At 39.9% G+C, this 12,778-nt stretch overlaps 1 protein-coding gene across 2 annotated transcripts in view; it reads right to left on the reverse strand.

Annotated features, from left to right (window-relative positions):
- The window catches only part of LOC149473316 (protein LBH-like), a 34,251-nt gene extending 21,904 nt beyond the window's left edge, over positions 1 to 12,347 (reverse strand). Inside the window, exons 1-2 of one of the 2 annotated variants that reach the window (XM_089679860.1) lie at positions 12,217 to 12,347; positions 6,769 to 6,886 (exon numbers count right to left, since the gene is read on the reverse strand). In XM_089679860.1, coding sequence (XP_089535986.1) covers positions 6,769 to 6,879 — 111 coding nt within the window. In that variant the 5' untranslated portion in view covers positions 6,880 to 6,886; positions 12,217 to 12,347. Of the gene's footprint in view, positions 1 to 6,768; positions 6,905 to 12,216 lie in introns of both variants that reach the window. The other variant, XM_089679857.1, reaches the window with a different exon arrangement.
- Positions 12,348 to 12,778: the final 431 nt, after the last annotated feature.

Consider the following 12,778-nt stretch of genomic DNA (forward strand, 5'->3'; position numbering starts at 1 on the left):
CTTAATAATATGTGTGCATATTGCATGTTCAATAAAGGTTTATGTTAGAATACGCAATTTGGAAACTTTGCAAATACAAACCTGTAAAATTGGTGTCATCTTACTAATTTTTGTGCACATATTTCAAAACGTAAACTGTTCTAAGGGCTAATTCACACCACATGCAGTTCAATGCATTTTTTTCCCTACATCAACAACGCATGGAAAGTAGGCTATATGGTTTCCAGTGGCATAATTCACACCATAAAAAGTAGAACACGCTGCATTTTTCCTGCACTTGACTGTTCGGGAAAGTGGTAAAACGCATAAAATGACACACCGAAACACATCAAAAATGCATAAAAAATGCACCGAACCCCAGTAGAGTGAGAAAAAAACAGGGAAAAAAAAAGAAAAACAACTGTTTGGAATGTATCCAGAAATGCATAAATAATGTGTTAAAAGTGCGCATGCAGAAATGCATCTGGAATGACCCTTAATGAGCAATTTACACACCTACTTTTTCAGTATGTATCACATCGTAACGTCAAAGGGCAAAAAAGCTCTCCTAAATCATCACCGTCAGATTGTACTCTAAATGCTTCAGGTCTCTTTATTGCCTTTGGTATTGTAGTATATCCGGCCAGTTGGGGGAATTGTTTGAGTACTTACACATAGCATTGCTTTGTAGGGCCTTCAATTCTATCTGTGGTGAGCAGAAGAGTGATTGCTCTGCCTATGACAGCATACTGAAAGATTTATTTCTACTTTGCTCTTTTGTGAAAAGGGGTCCCATTGGTCTTGTTCAGCTGTCTGCTGCAGACCACTTCTGACCCATGGGCCACTAATGTCCATCCCCCCCTTCTTTGGTAAATCCATGCTAGGCTTCTCTGGTTCAGTCGAGATCTGCCTGTGGATTTGTTATTAGATGCAGATTTTTTTGAAGGATCAATTGATTTTGCTTTAACGGCTATTATGGCAAAATCAGAGAATTTGTTTTCTTATTATTGTGGTAGTCAGTCCTTGGATTAATGGAATTGATGGCTCCTGCTCTATGTTCTATCTGTAGCCAGGTGCCAGCTATATCATTATGCCTTTCAGGGACAATTACAGACAAGACTATGATTACTCCTTTTCCCCCTAGTGCCCAGTGCTGGGACTCCTATATCACTTCCTGTTAGCAGTGTGGATCCAGTTCTTCTGACAGCAGAAGATCTTGGGACCTGTAGTCCTATAGCCAATACATACTGTATTCCTGAGTGCTGACTGAATTACCACTACCAGAGAGCTGGCAAATGATAGGGATGCTGGGAGAACAGATATATTCTACGGCAAGGGACTGGTTCTCTCTTGGCATGGGATTCAGAGCTGAACACAGGGGGACTGTCATTCTCATCCAGAGACAGACTGTTGGCCTACTGCTGTGTGACTCAGCACATCAGTTCAGCGCAACGGTGATGCCAATCATCACACTGGAATTGGATCAGTTTATCTGCATTGGGACTGTCACTATCTGGTCTTCACACAGACATCTTTGTTCGCTGTGCTGACAGTCTGTCAGGCAGCAACTCTGCACCAGGGGCGGACTGACAACTCGTGGGGCCCCCAGGAAATAGAGGATCATGGGGCCCCTGTGTCCTTGCCCAAACTCAAAAAAGCCTATGAAAAAGGTACCAGGGGCATCTCATGGGGCCCCCTACTGACCCCAGGCCCTCGGGCAGTGCACGAGTTTCCAAATAGTCAGTCCGCCCCTGCTTTGCACATCCCTGTAAACAGCCAAGAGCCTGTGGAAGAACTCTTGCTACTAGAAGGCCATGCTATCCATGGGATTGGTGAATGGGCGGATGCCCAACCTCTTTCTGTCATCATTCTAGAGACACTGCATGCAGGAACCTTTACACTTTAATATCAGGAGATCTTTGCTTTGAACAGTACCACAGCCTATCTGTTTAACGTCAATGAATCACCAGTATTCACTACTGTTTATGCGCCCACCATTGCTAGCAGAAGACAATGGACACCACCATATCACCAACTTTAAACATCATAGGACTCAAGTTGCAATCTCTAGTTAAAGTTACTCTTCTAATTAGGGTACTTATATCTGTTTATGCCAGAGTATATATTTACATAATTCTCTGTATCCACCATTGTGGTGCTGGTAGCCGAGAGGGAGCTGATAAGTCAACAAGCCTTTTCTCCCCCCCTTACTGCTGGTGTTGCAATTTAATAGTTGAAGCTTGCTACTCATGTCTGTATAATCTGTTAAACGTTTCTAATTGATTTTTCCTATTTTACCATTGTTCTATTTTTTTATGCTTTACCTGGGGTTGTATATCCTAAACTCATTACTCTTTTGAACAAAACTAATATGGAGGTGTTACTAAAGAATTGTGTCTCTTGCATTATTATCCTATACTGTTACAATATGTCTGAACTCAGAAGTGTCAGGAGGCAGCTGTGGTCAGGGCAGCCACTGACAGCATTATCAAGCGGCCCCTGTGGGGATAGCGTTACATATCACTGGCTTAGGGTGTTCTACCCCTAATCATATCACAAAGTCTTCTCTTTCTTTGTTGACTTCATTATGTTATTAAGAAACGTCAGGCTGTCCCTAACCTGGTGGCTCAGGAAGCTGGCTCTGGAATCAAGGAAGTCTTTCCTTCCCATCCTTTGGAAGATCCTCACAACAGATGCCAGCCCATGGCTAAGGAGGAGTCATGGGCACCCTATCGATACAGGAGACTTGGTTGTCAGAGGAGTCTTGTCTCCCAGTTAGTATCCTAGAACTTTGGGTGATTTAGCTGTCTCTGTTGTGTTGAACCATCCAGCTTGATGGTCATTCGATATGGATTCAGTCTGACAGAACCACAGTAGTGATGTACATCAACCATCAGGGAGTAAAAAGTATGTAACCAGCACACCAAGGATATCCAGAATGGAGCCAAAGCTTTATTCAGCAATCACATCATAATGACAAAAGCGACGCTTCGGAGCCTCGCAGCACCCCTTCATCAGGCATGTGATGATGAAGACTCGTCACATGCCTGATAGAAGGGTCCTGCCAGGCTTCAAAATGTCACTTTTGACATTATGAAGCGATCACTGAATAAAGCGTTAAACCCCTTCTGGAGATCTTTGGTGCGCTGGTAACATACTTTTGGCTTTGGATGTCTTCAGTTTCCACCAGTTAGTCTCTGCAGCACCCACTCACATTTACAGCCATTCATCAGGAACATGTGCATTTGGAATATTATATTTAGATATGTGTGATTTAGTTTTTTGTTATTGGGAGATTCAGATGTATCCCTATCTCCGAATCACAATATTAACGAACTTCAAAAGATCTGAACTAAATTCTAATGAAAAGAATCACAAGCAAGTCACAGGCAAGTCACAAGCAAATCGCCGAAACAACATAACAATATAACAAATGAACCCAAATCTTCCAAAATGAATTCCAAAAATATGAATAGATTCAGAACAACAAATATACAAAAGGAATCTGATTATATGAAACAAGTTATGAAAACAAATAATTTTTCAATGTGCACATCTAATTTTGTTTTTCAGCCATTAGTGAGGAACCAAAAGTGTCGCTGCAAAAAGACAGATACTGTAGTTTGGATCTTGTTCTGGGCAGAACATCAGACTTTTGTAAAGTTGTCTGTGCATTAGGGCTTGTTCACACTAGTGTTTGGGGAGCCACAGTTTTACCACCTCCCAACCACTTCCCTTTTAGCTGCCAAGGCAGCTGCAGCGGGTGTACACATGCTGTGGTCATGATACTTTAGTTTGTGGCCATGGCAGGAATTATAGGTCCTTACTTATAACTGGGGGCTTGCTAGTAAATTTCTTTTTTTATCTGACTGTGATGCCTTTGTTCACCCGTGCATTATTCAAAAAATGTTTAGCTGTAAAAAAAAAAATATTTTTTTTCTATAATTAAATAAAAAGGTGCACCCCAATGATTTTTGATCTTCTCCATGTTATTCAGGAAGATTTTCCCCTCTTAAAGGTTGCCTACCCCTGCTCTGGCAGAAGCAGTGGATGCTATGGAAGCTTAGTGGGATCAGTACACCCTGATCTACGCCCTTCTTTCCCTGAAAATTCTTCCTCATCTGCAGCACAGGATCCAGATGTAGGGCATTCTGGTGATCCTCATTGTACTGGGCTAGCTCAGGTGCATATGCTGATCTGATAATACTCCTGGCAGGCACTCTGTGCACTTAAGCAGATCATCAGAATGTTCTGTATCAAGGACCATTTTGCCATCCTATTTTACAGTCATTGGCTTTAATGGTATGGCTGTTGAAGCGCAGGTTTTTGAGACAAGGGCATCTCTGAATCTCTGTTTCCTATGATGTTAAAGTGCTTGTAAAGGCTCAAGGTTTTTCACCTTCATGCATCCTATGCATGAAGGTTAAAAACCTTCTGTGCGCAGCTGTCCCCCCAACCCCCTCAATACTTACCTGAGCCCCATCAGAGATGTGCATAACAGCCTCGCCTATCCCAGGACTCTGCCTTCTCATTGGCTGAGACAATAAGTGGGAGCCATTGGCTCTCTCTAACATCCAGTCAGCCAATGAGGAGAGAGGGGGGTGGGGCTAAGCTGCAACTCCATGCATGAATGGACACATGGAGCAGCGGGTGCCCCCATAGCAAGCTACTTGCTATGGGGCAACCAACAGAAAGGAGGAGCCAGGAGAGCCTGTGGGGGACCCGAGAAGAGGAGAATCCAGGCTGCTCTGTGCAAAACTACTACACAGAGCAGGTAAGCATAGGGATGTTTGTTATTTTACAAAAAAAAAAATTAACCTTTAGTATCGCTTTAACAGCTAGGATCGCTACTTCCCATAAGGACTGTCATCAAACATGGATGGCATACTTCATTTTGTGGGAGTTGTGGCTTCCACCTTCAGAGTGTTCCCATGGGATGAATACTTTCCTTCTTGCCTCTGGACCGGCATTTGGCTTTCCGCACTTTCACATTTCTACCCTGTATATCTTGTTTAGCTGTTTCATGCCGTGATTTAGACTTTTGTGAAGGGAATTTCCCATGTAGTTCCACCTGTTTGCTCTGCTGTGACTCGGTAGGATCTGAATATGGTCCTCTCTGCACTTCAAAGGCCACTGTCCTTTTTTGGTACTTCCGCCTTTCACCTCAGCCATTACATTGTTCTCCTATCCCTCTATGTGGCTTTAAAACATCAACAAGAAAATTCCCTCCATTGCCTTGATGAGTTTCATGCTTTGAGAGTATACCTCATATTTGGGCCTCATCTAATGCCAGCTTTGAATGTTGGGTCCTTCAGACAGCTCTTTGAGTTTTAGGGTATCCCCAGTTTTCTGATGTTTTTCTTGGGTCTATTGGCCTTTTTTGATATGTTGCCCACCCCTCTGTTGGACTGCTTTTAGAAGCAGAGTTATAGCAATAAAGTAATACATTTCTCATTTATTAGAATATAAAGTAGCAAGATTAATTCAGTGAGTGATGACTTTGAAGGAGGTGGAGATAGCTGAATTCTGACCAAAGTTGCCATTTCTTCATGTAGAAAGGCTAGTTTAAATCTGGATGCCATAACATTAAGGAGGGTGGACCTTGTAGGAGGTGTAGTTAAACAGATCTGAGCCCAGATGCTGACTTTGAACACATCCCACAACATCTTAATTTTAATTACACCTAGAATGTAAACACTTTCCTCATATAATATTAAAAGACCTGTAAAGATTAGTACAAAAAAAAACAAAGATGCCTGAACAGGACATGGTGCTAGGAACCAAAGAATCTCTAGGTTTGGTAAATGTTGTCAAATCTGCTACTCCTGCTGTTATTATGTGAGATTATTGATTCTGCTAATATGAAAGAGTAATTTGATAATGTTTAAATCTTCTACATACCAACTATCAAATCACTGAATTATGAAATCATCTTAACGGTTAATAGAAAATCCTCATCTTATATACAGAAAAGATTAATGCCTCATTTACATTTTCTTTCAAGATTTCTGTAGAAATTATACCATGTCCTAGAAGAATACATTCTAATCTACCATTCTATATTGCATGACTAAAGTAAATAGTAAAAAAGGTAAATACATGTCATAGGAGATGACAGATTAGGTCCCCTCCCTCCTAGATTGTAAACTTGAAAGAGCAGGGCCCTCGATCCCCTCATGTTTTGCATTGTATTGGTATTGTTCTGTCACATGTTCTGTCCCCCTTTGTAATGTACAGCGCTGAGCGAACCATTGGCGCTTTATAAATATTGTATAGTAATAATAATAATTAGGCATTTCCAAGCTTTCCATAAACCAGATCCTATACCTGTATGTGTCAATATGAATATAATTACAGTGCATTTTTAACATAAAATTGTGTCTAGACACAAGCAATGCCATGTGCATCCCTTTACCATTGCAAGGACCCTCACTATCATCTTCCAATATGAAAGCATTTTATAGCCAGCTCAATATAAGTGTTTTTATCATGCTGTTATGCTATAATAAAAATGCTATTCATTTAAGATTGGAATTGAGGCCCTCATTTAGAACATCTTGTTACAGAAATATCAATGGTCAGTATAGAGCAACTCTATACAGAGTGGCAAGGAATTAAATAAGCCATGTTATTGCTAACTGCCTGCCATTTTGCTGTAACTGGGCTTCTCATTCCAACCAATCAGAGGCTGATTAAACCAACAGAGTTCAGGAAGCCACAAAATGTATAACACTCTTTCAGATTACAAGACACTAATTCTTTAATTCATTCAGCTTGTTTGGTAGTTACCTGAAAAGGCAGACGGCTGTCACTATGTTTCAGAGCCGTATCATCCAAGCCATGTACCACTTCATTAACGTCATCCTCCACAGGTAGACAGAGAACTGACACTTCATTCATGATGCCTCTGCCATGAAAGTGAGACCTATTAGAGCAGAGCAGCAATATTGTACTAGGATATTTTATGCATACAATATTCCTAATGTTAGATTAACATCAACCCACTTTCTCTCAGTAAAAGTGCTACTGTGCAGAGGATGATAGGAAACTAAAAAGGTAAAATAAAGAAAAGGTACTTATGCTAGCTGTATTTAAATATACAATTTGTAAGGAATACATAACTGGCTTAAATTAGGTGTTTTTTTCTATATGGATTGAGTTTATTTTGCAAGTTCAGGAGATGACTAGATAAATCAGCATATGAACCCTAAAGACCCATTTAATGTATTCATTTTCAGACAAAACATACAGAGGTTGATTTACTGAAATTGGAGAGTGCAAAACCTGGTACAGATGTGCACGGTAGCCAATCAGCTTCTAACTTCAGTTTGTTCAATTAAGCTTTGACAAAAAAAAAAATCTGGAAGCTGATTGATTTCTACAGTTGTGTTCAAAATAATAGCAGCATGTTTAAAAAAGTGAGTAACTCTCAAAATCCTTATAATAGCTTTTATTTCCATACATGCAAATGCATGGGAACAAAAAGGAATATTAGGCTGTTCACAAAATAGCAGTGTCTGCATTTTTCTTTACAAACTCAAACATTCACTGTATAAACTGAAAAAATATTTACCTGTGAATCATTTAACTAATATTTAGTTGTATAAGCACTGTTTCTGAGAACTGCTGTACATCTGTGTTGCATTGAGTCAACCAACTTCTGGCACCTGAGAACAGGTATTCCAGCCCAGGATGATTGGACTACATTCCACAGTTCTTCTCTATTTCTTGGTTTTGCCTCAGAAACTGCATTTTTGATGTCACCCCACAAGTTTTCTATTGGATTAAGATCCGGGGGTTGGGCTGGCCACTCCATAACGTCAATCTTGTTGGTCTGGAACCAAGATGTTGCACGTTTACTGGTGTTTTTGGGGTCGTTGTCTTGTTGGAACACCCATTTCAAGGGCATTTCCTCTTCAGCATAAGGCAACATGACCTTTTCAAGTATTTTGATGTATTCAAACTGATCCATGATCCTTGGTATGTGATAAATAGGCCCAACACCATGGTATCAGAAACATCTCTTTATCATGATGCTTGTGCAACCATGCTTCACTGTCTTCACAGTGTACTGTGGCTTGAATTCAGTGTTTGGGGGTTGTCTGACAAACTGTCTGCAGCCCCCTAGACCCAAAAGGAACAATCTTGCTCTCGTCAGTCCACAAAACATTGCGCCACTTCTGTTTAGGCCAGTCAACGTGTTCTTTGGCAAATTGTAACCACTTCAGCACGTTATTTTTTCAACAATGGGACTTTGCAGGGGCTTCTCGCCAATAGCTTGGCTTCACATAGGCATCTTCTAATTGTTACAGTACTTATAGGTAACTTTAGACCTTCTTTGATCACCCTGAAGCTGATCATTGGCGGAGTCTTTGCCATTTTGGCTATTCTTCGATCCATGGTAGTTTTCCTTTTTCTTCCATGTCTTTCTGGTTTTGATTTCCATTTTAAAGCATTTGAGATAATTTTAGCTGAGCCGTCTATTAATTTTTGCACTTCTTTATATGTTTTTCCAAGTATGCTATTCTTCTGAACAATGTCTGAAATGACCCATTTTACTCAGATTTTCAGAGAGATATGCACTATACCCAGTATGTACAACATGTGTTGCCTTTGTCTTAAAAATAAGGGCCACCTGTTTGAAACCTGATTTTTCACAGACTAAATGACCTCACTAATTGAACTCCACATTGCTAATATTTTGAATGTGCCGCTTTCAATTAATGATTCAACTACAAAGAATCAGCAGCATGCATGTTATGACTGTTATGTCTTTTGGTTTTCTTTTACTCTACTACTACTACTAGTAAATTATTTGCCATGTAGAAATATCATTTATACCAAAAACAGTGATTGATCTGGTTAGTGATGTTGGACTGCTATTATTTTGAACACAACTGTCTGCAAAGCTGCACCAAGATTCTGCACTCTCCAGTTTTAGTTAATCAACCCTATGGTCTTATTTTATATTAGCTTTTATACTTATTGCTATATATTTGATTTTGGTCTATATATAATTACTTTTCTGTGTATACACAACTCCACTGCAAACCTGTACAGTAAGGCCTTAAGGCTGCCCTTGCTTATCTCCCATTGTGAACTCCAATGGCTACTTTCTGAGTTATTGTCCTGGAACAAGTATGTACGTAACAGGGGTGGACTGACCATTTGGAAACTCGGGCACTGCCCGAGGGCCCGGGGGCAGTAGGGGGCCCCATAAGATGCCCCTGGTACCTTTTTCATAGGCTTTTTTGAGTTTGGGCAAGGACACAGGGGCCCCATGATCCCCTATTGCCTGGGGGCCCCATGAGTTGTCAGCCCGCCCCTGGTAGGTAATAGGCACTGATTTTGATGCCTTGTATGAGTTGGAGAAAAGAAGGAAAATTGCCATTGTTTTCTAGATAATTGTGGCAAAAATATTGTACATACACTGATCAGACATAATATTATGACCACTGACAGATAAAGGGAGAAACAATGATTATCTCCTTACAATGGCATCTGAAAGTGGGTGTGTTATATTAAGCAGTAAGTGAACATGTTGTCCCCAAAGTTAATGTGTTGAAAGCAGAAAAAATGGGCAAGTGTAAGCATTTAAGCCACTTTGACAAGGGCCAGATTCTAATGGCCAGACGACTGGGTCAGCATCTCCAAACTACAGCTCTTGTAGAATGTTTCCAGTCTGCAGTGGTCAGGACCTACCAAAAGCCTAGGAAGGAAAGCTGGTGAACCGTGATAGGGTCATGGGTGGCCAAGGTTTATTGATGCATTTGGGGAGCAAAGGCTGGCCCATGTATTCCAATCCAACAGAAGAGCTAAGGTAGCTCAAATTGCTGAAAATGTAATGCTGGTTCCAACAGAAAGCTATCAGGACATACAGTGCATCTCACTTTGTTAAGTATGTGGCTGTGTAGTTGCAGAACGGTAAGCGTGCCTATGCTGACGCATGTCCAAGTGCAAAATTGACTACAGTGGACATGTGAGCATCAGAACTGGGTCACAGAGCAATAGAAGGTGGCCTGGTCTGAAGAATTCAAGAATAGTTTGAAGAATACAACAACAAATTTGAGGTGTTGACCTGGCCTCCGGATTCTACTGATCTCAATCCAATCGAGCATCTGTGGGATGTGCTGGAAAAACAAGTCTGATCCTTACAGGACTTAAAGGATCTGTTACTGCCGGCTTGGTGCCAGATACCACAGCATACGTTCAGAGGTCTAGTGGAGTCCATGCCTCAACGGGTTATGGTGGGTGGTCATAATGTTATGGCTGATTGGTGTATACATGCTTTGCAATTTTTCTTACTATAGCTGTAAAATAATACTTTGTCTCATTTATAAAAGTGTTTTAGGGATGAACTCAGTCATTAGTCTTTAGCAACAAACAAATTCTACATTTGTGGCAAAGCTCCATACACATGGACTCCAAGCATACATTCCCAATTCCTGTCAATTAATTCTAAGTCATCAAAGTTTAAATAATGTACTAAAGTGAGAGTTCAGTTCTTTGTTTAGAAAACTGTTGATTTTGTTTAATTCTGACGTGTCCTACATTAGGCAAGGTACTTGCATGGTACTAAGCGTGTGAAGCTAATTCTGGCAGGTTGACTACAAATTAGATGGGCTGTGGGTTGGGTTACAACACTTTTGCAGTCCAGATTAGGTAGGCCTAACACTGGTTTGTGTTGGTTAGTCATTGATGCAAATCGCAGTTGCTGGGTGAATTATGCTTCCAATTCATTACTTCTGCTGGGTTATGTGTCTGTCTCATGGGGCAGTCCTATATAAAGTATTATGCGTGTATGGCATTGTCTCAATTAATACAGTATATAAGTATGGTAAATACTTTCTATATACTGAAGAGTCTCTTCAGTGCAATGGTATCTCTATATTGGGATGTTTTTTCAGTCTGGCACATTCATTAGTCTCTGAATGATGGTCAGTTTTCAACTCTCTATACCATGAGGTATGGGCTCTTTTTAATATGGTAGATCTCTTTTTTAATATGGTGGTTGTATAAGTGGGTTTCAGATAGGATTGCAAGTACAGACCTGTCTGGTCAGGTTGGGTGGTGAGCACAGAAAGTTCAGTTAGGTCTGCGGGTCATGGCTCGAGTGTTGGTCTAACAAACTGCACCCATGAATGTTATTAAGTGTCTACTGTATCTATTTGGATTAATGCTGGGCATCAACTCTCTTCCACATATCTCCCCATGACATGGTGTGCAATCATTTGAAATCCAGTGTGTTATATTTAAAATTTAAAATAGGTGTTAGGCGCATTCGTCACCAGCCAATTAGTTGTAAGGGACAAAACTGACTATCCAAGAAAACGCTTTCATAAATTAGGCCTTTATAATAATAAATATATAGTTTAAAGGCAAGAACACTATATAGTACTATAACTAGCTCACAGTATACTTTTTCTCTAAAACGCCATTCTTTTTATTTGAGGAGCTCATAAAAACTATTATAAATATGCTTTAAAAAGTATACAATGTCAGAATAACCAAATAAATAATTATATCTCAGAAAAAAAGAATACACTTTCAAATAACTTAATAACAAATAAAAAAATACTGCTTACAACAGAACATCGGACCCAAAATTATATGACGTAAAATATAAAAGGAATGTGTTCCTGTGAAAATAAATGAATCCTTTGACATGGCATATACAATAACATGACTGTAAATGTACAGGGTATTCCAGCAATGTCACAAGCACTATCATGTCTTTATGTATAGCTCAATGTATTTGCTGTTTAATAAAGTACTTTAGGTAGTCACCTCAGGTCAGATTTACAAAAACTGGAACATTTGTGCATAATAAGCCTGAACAACCAAAGGCCACCTGTCAGTTTTCTACGATGAATTACACATCAACATTTATGTTCTTAATGTTTGCATTCCTTTACTCCTAAGTCTGCTCATTTTTCCCATTTGTAACTGCATAGCTGCTTAAGTTCCCTAGTTACAGTTTCCTATGACTATAGCACACAGTGATATCTTCTGATAGAATCACATTAGTACAGAGCAGTGTATTAATAATTTTAAATCAGTATTTGTGCACAAAGCTAGTCAGTGAATTCCTCACCCATCAGCACAGATATAGGCCTGGTATTACAATAGATTATAAAGTTTTCATAAACACTATGCAATGTGCTCTCCAAAAAGTGATATCAGTAAAGCAGCAGTGATGTTAGTCTATTAAAAGTAAAAATTTGTGATTCTTCCTACCTCTCATCGGTTGTATAGTCTCATGCTGGAAGCTAGATCTCTCTCCAGCTGCTAGCAGTCTTAAGACGGTTCTGTCCTTGGAACCAGCTAATCCTCATTTTCCCATCATCCCTGCTATGTCACTCACGACTGTGTCATCCTAGTTCGAACAGCCAATGACAGATCCATGCAATTATCCATTCAGATCAAAATATATACACTATATATCTAGTACAAAGTCATTCATCAATACTAACACATGCTCTTTATGTGTGGCTCTTAAGGCAGAACAAAACAGTATCTGAACACCACAAACTGAAAATATTTTAATATTCAGAGCAAACTCACCCATCCATCCATGTCTTCATCCTTTATCTTGTTGAGAAATCACTTTGAAACGCACTCACCATTTCTAGTTGTAGCCATCTTGAGGAAGGGCAGATGATTCATGTTCATTCAAGCAGTTACTTATTGGAATCCATCTGCCCTTAGCTCAGGAATTCACGCAAGAGGATGTGCTTAGCTAAGAACACCTCCTCCCTTCCTCCAGATAAAAGAAAAAAAAATGCCCATGGGCAGTCCT

This window comes from Staurois parvus, unplaced genomic scaffold, assembly GCF_062004578.1.
Source record: "Staurois parvus isolate SC_StPar_1 unplaced genomic scaffold, SC_StPar_1.0 ptg000017l, whole genome shotgun sequence".
Lineage (NCBI taxonomy): Eukaryota > Metazoa > Chordata > Amphibia > Anura > Ranidae > Staurois > Staurois parvus.